The sequence below is a fragment of the Limulus polyphemus genome, unplaced genomic scaffold (genome assembly GCF_000517525.1).
Source record: "Limulus polyphemus unplaced genomic scaffold, Limulus_polyphemus-2.1.2 Scaffold2778, whole genome shotgun sequence".
NCBI lineage: Eukaryota > Metazoa > Arthropoda > Merostomata > Xiphosura > Limulidae > Limulus > Limulus polyphemus.
Genome location: NW_013668388.1, coordinates 67,687 through 75,265, shown reverse-complemented (window position 1 = coordinate 75,265; position 7,579 = coordinate 67,687). Strand labels below are relative to the sequence as shown.

Below are 7,579 nucleotides of genomic sequence, written 5' to 3'. Positions count from 1 at the left end.
AAAAAAAAAAAAAAAAAAAAAAGGCATCGTATTCTTGGTGTTGTAACAAAAGTTTTATGCTTTAATTTTGCTTCCTTCGATAATTATTTGGATCATAAAACCTATTCATCCCCATATTTTGACTGCCATGGCCATAGGCACATTGAAAAGGAAAATATTAGTTATTTTGTCGTTTTTTTAATTAGAAAGGAATCCTATGCCAGGACAGAAACCTCCTGGTTCATGCATATCTATACCAAATATATCTGTTGAGTGAGCAACTAATCAACACCTACCGCCTACCCAGCTACTCATAACCAAATAGTGGCATTGCCTGTCAACAACATTTTCACAGCTGAGGATGTAGAGCATGTTCAGCGGCATATCACGGCTCGAACCTGGGAACTTCCGATCCGCAAACTTGCACATTAAATACTGAGTCACACTCACCAAGAAAAGGATAAAATATGCTTTGATCACTGAACTTGTCTATTAGAACCTTTTAATGTTATCATAATGTAGATCATTATAAATAATTGATGTTACACAAAATGAATATAAATATCAAAGGTAACAGTTATATATATATATATATATATGCATATATATGTATATACGTTGTACTGAATGTATATGCACAAAAACATGTTGCATACATATATTTTATGATTCGGTCGCATTATTATTTTACTATCAAAAAGTTATATACACCAGTGTTTCCCAAAGAGGGAGAAGCGGCCCTCGTGGGGGCCGTGAAGCTTTTTCTGGGGGGCCGCCAAAAAATGGGCCGAAAAACAAAGATGCTAAGTTAATTTTAATTCTAAATAAACAATAAGCCGATTAAAATTATGTTGAATTAATTAAATGATACAGCATGTTGAAAGGAGATGTTATTGTTTTTACTCTTTTTCAATTACCATGCTAAAATTATAGGTTTGGAGGGCTTCAAACTTTTTTATTCACATCAAGGGAGCCTCAGACTAAAACCATTGATATACGTACACATCCCGAATTTTCTAATCAAAGAACTCCACAAAGTGTTATTTCAAAGTCCATGTGAATACATACATACCATGTACGGAGAGATGGATTACTTTACTAAGATCACTTCCTATTCCATTTGAGGCCTGGCACAAATAATATCCACCATCTTCTTTTCGAGCATCCAGAACCACTAAGGAGCCATTTTCTACGACATGAAGACGAGAAGTGCTGGCTACTGGCTGGTAATTGCCGGGAGAATCCCCTACAGAGAGATATACAGAAAATAACGGCTTTTTAAGACAAGCATTTTGAAAATTCAGTTCATCGAACAGCCGTAGTATCCCATTAACATCGTAAATTGCGCTTAAAATTTTCTAGCGTTATCTAAGTGGCCCGTTAATATTATGTTTCATTGCTTTCGACTCGGAAAAAATGAATTATAAAGGATAATACGTTGCCTTGATGAGCATTGAAGTGAGTAGAAAAACACATAACTGAAAAACATGGTTTCCAGTTATAGCGTTCTTGGGAACACGAGAAAAACTGTTTGGTCTCCAGTGTCATTATTCTCCAACCTAAACTTGAAAGTAGATGCCAGTATATTGCACAATAAGGGTAAACAAACTACTATTCATGACTACTTGAGTAACCCTAATCTTTATTTTCTAATGCATATTATTTCCCTGCTTTTCCATCACTATAAATGACCTTTAAGTATAAAAAAAACAAGGCTTACTAGTCATTGTCTGAAGAAGTGATTAAAAGAAAATATTCGGTAATATTTTGATGAGAGTTTTTATTGTTTATAAATATTAAATACTGAGCTTTATTTGTTGCAAGTATACGACTGGTTTGGGGAATATACATACACAATTAATAACTTTAAACCTCGCTAGTTATTTATCGTGAACACAAAAATCAATTTTGCGTTTCTCGTACTTGTTAAACTTCAAGTTGCGTTTTCGTTATATAGAATAATATATAATCGTTCTAAGTTAAGAATTATATGGAAAACATCGGGAATAATTATAAAAAATACACAATAAATTAAGGACGTAAGTAATTACGTCTTATAATGTTGTAAACCATTAATTTTTTAAAAATAAAACTATAACTAATATTTATCTGTCAATTTATGAGGCAGAATGATTTCAATCTCTTTCGGAAGATATTATCCCATTTTCTTTGATATGCAAGAAAGCAGTGGAACTTGAACAATAACTCATGACAGATTATCATCAGGAAAGAATAAAATTTACATTTTCGTGATGATTACGTGATTTTTCTTTTTTTTTTTTGTTTCAATTGTTCTTACAAACGTTTTAATCAACGTGGCGGAAACAGAAAATACTTTAATAAATATAACAATCACATTAATATAATTAACATTCCAAGAGAATGAAAGACACGTGCTGAAATAATAATAAAAAAAAACAGTGTAAAGCTACTCAATAGAAGCCGTTAATAGAAATTATGTTGAATACAATAAATGTAATAAAAAAAAGTTATGAATTTGAACCGTTGTAATGAAGATCCTGAAAATTGAGGTATTTTACCAGCTGCTTTAAGCCAGGTTACTCTGGGTAGTGGAAATCCTTCAGCTCGACAGTTTATGATGGAACTCCCTCCCTTCACGATCCTTGTGTCACTGGGTTCTGTTTTCCAGCGGGGTGGCACTGTGAGTGAATCACTTAGGTTACTAAACAGACTTAAACTGAACAATAGAAATGAAAGAGCGCCATTTTTTGCTGTAGAAAGCAAATGTAAATGTTCAAAGACAAAGATTTTTTTGTTACATTAAAAAAAAACAACCTTACTTATAAGAATTGAAAATAGCAAATAGGTTGATTATAACTTCGGAATATGAAAGGACATTTTTTTTTAAAGCCCAAATTGAATTTCATTGTTGCTCTTTTGGCTGGTTATGACTTGCTTTAGAGAACACAATGTATATATATATATATCCGTATGTATATATATATCCGTATGTATGTATATATATATATATATCCGTATGTATGTATATATATATATATCCGTATGTATGTATATATATATATATATATCCGTATGTATATATATATATCCGTCTCAACTTAAGGATCTTGTGTTACAACACAATATTTATGAAAATATCTAATTACTAAGTTAAAAAAGTCATTAAGTATATTCACTTTGTATGTTTAGAAAGATTGCAGAACGATAAGAGACGTGATTTGTCTTTTCTCTTATATTTAATTGAATTTGGTTCGATTAACAAAGAATAAAGAGACACAAGATAAAATCCTGCAACACTTTCTTTGTTATTTATCTTCCTATGCAAAATGTTTTCTAAATACCCGACTGAAACTCCTTAATAACCAGGACAACAGAGAGTTAAGTAAAGTTGACAATCATGAAAAAAGGAAAGTTTCAAAGTTGACAATAATGAAAAGATGCAAGGTTCAGAGTTAAAATAATGAAAAGAGGCAAGGTTCAGAGTTAAAATAATGAAAAGATGCAGGTTCAGAGATACAGTAATGAAAAGAGGCAAGGCTCAGAGTTAAAATAATGAAAAGAGGCAAGGCTCAGAGTTAAAATAATGAAAAGAGCCAAGGTTCAAATTTAACAATAATGAAAAGAGGCATTTTAAACCTCTATGACCTAATCAGAAACCCCTAGGATTCAGGTACAGCCGTTAATAATTTTAAACTACGGAACAGTAGCACACGCCGCCACAAGGGCTCTGTCTAACTCTTTGAACAGAATCACGAGTCTGACTGTCATGTCTTGACGTTACCAAGAATATTCAGCAACATGACGTCGAGTTTTGGGCCATTCGATTCGCTGCCTTGCATGCACAAGGCCCAACAATCATGAGTAGAAACAAGTTTCAGTAAATTCAGTGAAAATCATTAGCTGACAGCCTGTACGATATGTGTTGTTTGTTCAAAATGGTTTTCCAAGTCTATCGTGTCTGGTCCGGCGCGGGCAGATGGTTAGGGCGCTCAACTCGCAATCTGAGTGTCGCGGGTTCGAATCACCGTCACATCAAACATGCTCGCCATGGGGGCGTTATAATGCTACGGTCAGTCCCACTATTCGTTGGTAAAAGAGTAGTCCAAGAGTAGCCCCACTGCTAAATTATGGACGGCTAGCGCAGATAGTCCTCGTGTAGCCTTGTGCGAAATTCAAAAGAAACATTATCGTGTCAACGTAGACTGTGCTTGCCAGGAATTGAAAAAAACACACTGTAGAGAATGACTAAAAGACGAAGAAAAATGTTGCAAGAGAGATATATTGCTAAAACACACGTCTATGACAAATACTTTTTATTATGTACGTTTCGGCGTATGTGATTCGTTAGGCTTAGCTGCTCAAATTACAAAACATGTAATATTGGTATGTTTAGTAATTTTACCAGGTTTTGTTTGTTTGTTTGAAGTTGAGCATAAAGCTACACAATGATCTATCTGTGTTCTGCCCACCACGGGTATCGAAACTCGGATTCTAGCGTTGTGAGTCCGCAAACATACCGATGTGCCACTGGGAGACAGTTCACTAGGAATTGAAATAGCCAATGTGCTTGATGATCCATCACAACTTGATTTTTGATATGTAATAAAAAAAAAAACCCTCCAGTGCTACAGCGATATGTCTGCGTACTTACAACGCTAGAATCCGGGTTTCGATACCCGTGATGGCCAGAGCACAGATAGCCCATTGTGTAGCTTTGTGCTTAATTACAAACAAACAAACAATCAAAAAAGTAATCAGAAATTATATGATTGGACTAATAATTTACTTAATTAACAAACAAACAATCAAAAAGTAATCAGAAATTATATGATTGGACTAATAATTTACTTAATTACCAAACAAACAATCAAAAAGTAATCAGAACTAATATGATTGGACTAATAATTTACTTAATTACAAACAAACAAAAAATCAAAAAGTAATCAGAAATTATATGATTGGACTAATAATTTACTTAATTACAAACAAACAATCAAACAATCAAAAAGTAATCAGAAATTATATGATTGGACTAATAATTTACTTAATCTAATCGATACAAATGGATCACCTTGCAACTTTTTAAAGAAATGTAACAGAAAACTAAGACCCTTGCGAGCTGAACGTACGTCAATTACGAAGACCTCTCAGGCTTTAGTGTATTATTATTGAGAAAGAAACAGGTATTAATATTTTACTCGTTGGTTATGAACTGTGACAAAAAAAACACGGGCAATACAATTTTGTCATATAGAGGCACAGTGTAAAAGTTTTTTTTTTATGCTTAACGTTGGATGTTTAATATAAAATATGATTTTATCTTATCCAGTTATAAGAGCGTATCACGAGGTAAGATTCTCATTTCCGTCGAAACCCATTTCATACAGAAATACGGATCATTTCCGTAGGAGACTAATATAAACAAACATTATATAGCTAGGAAAGACATTAGTGCACAATTTGATGGAACGAATGTTATCATCCTTATGGACACAATACAGATAGTGTTGTTGTTATTGTTATAACTCTCTCAGATTGTCAAAACTAGTTGTAACAAGCGACGAAGTGGGATCTTTAGCCTGGGTTATTACTGTATTTCTGAGTTCACCTCCCTCCCCCACGTTCCGAAACCAGAAACCTTTTTATTATGCCTAACATATGACGAGATGTTTGTTTGTTTGTAATTATGCACAAAGCTACACAAATGCTATCTGTGCTTTGCCCACCACGGGTATTAAAACCCGGTTTCTAGCGTTGTAAGTCCGCAGAAATACCGCTGTGATACTGGGGGGAGGGCATGACGAGATGAAACAATCGAACAATTTCTACCCGAAAGGATTTCCAGCAGAAATACTTTTAAAGCAGAAGCAATTTCGTAATTCAAGATGAACTTGGCAGCGTATTTGACACGTTGATCTTATGGATTGTGAGATGTTTATCATAGGGAACGTAACACAGAATTCGAAACGTGGCCTCAACATTAAACAAAGGCTGGCGGAAAAATCCATAAAACACAGTAGCTAATGACTTTACCCTTACAAATGTCTTTGTTTTGTTTATTAATACGTAGGGCTTTTGATGTTGTGGTTTCCCAGTACAAAATCTACTTTACATTACAGTAAATAAGATCTACTTTGAAGTTACCGTTGTCGAATAGGCTACCTGTGGTACTTCACACGTCAAGGAACAAACCCAGTAGTAATACGAAATCAAATCTTCTTAAGATTTAACTGCGAACAATTGACATTTTCGTTAGTAAGCTCTTATGTCCAGAGTATTGGACGTTACATTGTTTATGCTTAAAACTGCAAAATATCGGCTCTGTGGAAACAACTGATAGAATTTATTAGTTTTAGTTCCCTAAAATAGGAAAGCCGACTTTGGATCCTTCATTGTCAGATGCGCGAATACAAACGTTCAGGAAGATTGTCGAAAATGAATGGATCACGATCTTTTTTATTTGTTTGTTGTCAAGCTACACAATGGATTATCTGTGCGGTGCTCATTGTGGGTATCGAAGCCCCGACGTTTAGCGTTATAAGCCTTTAAATTTAACGCTGAACCTCCGGGGGAATTGTGAGGTGTTTTGAATTTCGCGCAACGCTACACGAGAGCAATATGCGCTAGCCGTCCCTAACTTAGAACTGATAGATAAGAGGAAAGGCAGCTAGTCAACACCATCCACCGCCAACACTTGGGCTATTCCTTTAGCAAAAGAAGAGTGTGATTGACCGTCACATTATAATGCCTCTCGACCGATAGGACGAGCATGTTCGGTGTGACGGGGATTCTAACCAGCGCCCCTCAGGTTGCGAGTCGAGCGCTCTAACCACCTGGACATGTCAGACCTCTTACGAGGGTCTAAATATTTAGTTTACTATTTGATGCCAGTAACATTTTGCATCAAGCTGTATTCCAGAACGATATATTTTAAATTATATTCCCTCGTTTAAAATTGATTCAATTGCCATCACTTTCATGTTAAAAATATACATGAATTACTAACAATAAAACTATTTTGTTCGATTGTTGTAGTTTCTTAGTGCAAAGCTACACAATGGGCTAAAATATATACATGAATTAAAAACAATAAAACTCTTTTATACTTTTGTTCGATTGATGTCGTTTGTAAATAAGCACAAAGCTACACAATGGGCTATCTGTACTTCGTCTACTGTGAGGAATCGAACCGCGGATTTTAGCGCTGACCCATCGATGGATACTTTCGTCCGAAATAGTGAGTACTACATTCGCATGGGTTCAAACAATGACGTATCGTATAATACTAATGAAACGTTTTCATGTTATCTTTTATGTCTTTGCATCGTTTGTCAAAGAAAAGAACAAATTCTCACCTGATATTTTTTGTAATTATGTTTTTGTTGCTTGTAAATAAGCACAAACTACATAATGAGCTAGCTGTACTCTGCCCACTACGGGTATCGAAACCCGGTTTCTAGCGTTGTAAGTCCGTTGTAATTATGTAATAGACTCGATGCTTGCTACTAACTTTCCTACGGCCCGGCACGGCCAGATGGTTAGGGCGTTCGACTCACAATCTGAGGGTCGCGGGTTCGAATCCCCGTTACACCAAACATGCTCGCCCTTTCAGCCGTGA

General features: G+C 35.1%; 1 protein-coding gene across 1 annotated transcript in view; it reads right to left on the bottom strand.

Annotated features, from left to right (window-relative positions):
- The window catches only part of LOC106467884 (Down syndrome cell adhesion molecule-like protein Dscam2), a 110,180-nt gene that overhangs the window by 46,334 nt on the left and 56,267 nt on the right, over window positions 1-7,579 (bottom strand). The window contains exons 11-12 of the mRNA XM_022396096.1: window positions 2,520-2,639; window positions 1,052-1,225 (exon numbers count right to left, since the gene is read on the bottom strand). Coding sequence (XP_022251804.1) covers window positions 1,052-1,225; window positions 2,520-2,639 — 294 coding nt within the window. The remainder of the gene's footprint in view (window positions 1-1,051; window positions 1,226-2,519; window positions 2,640-7,579) is intronic.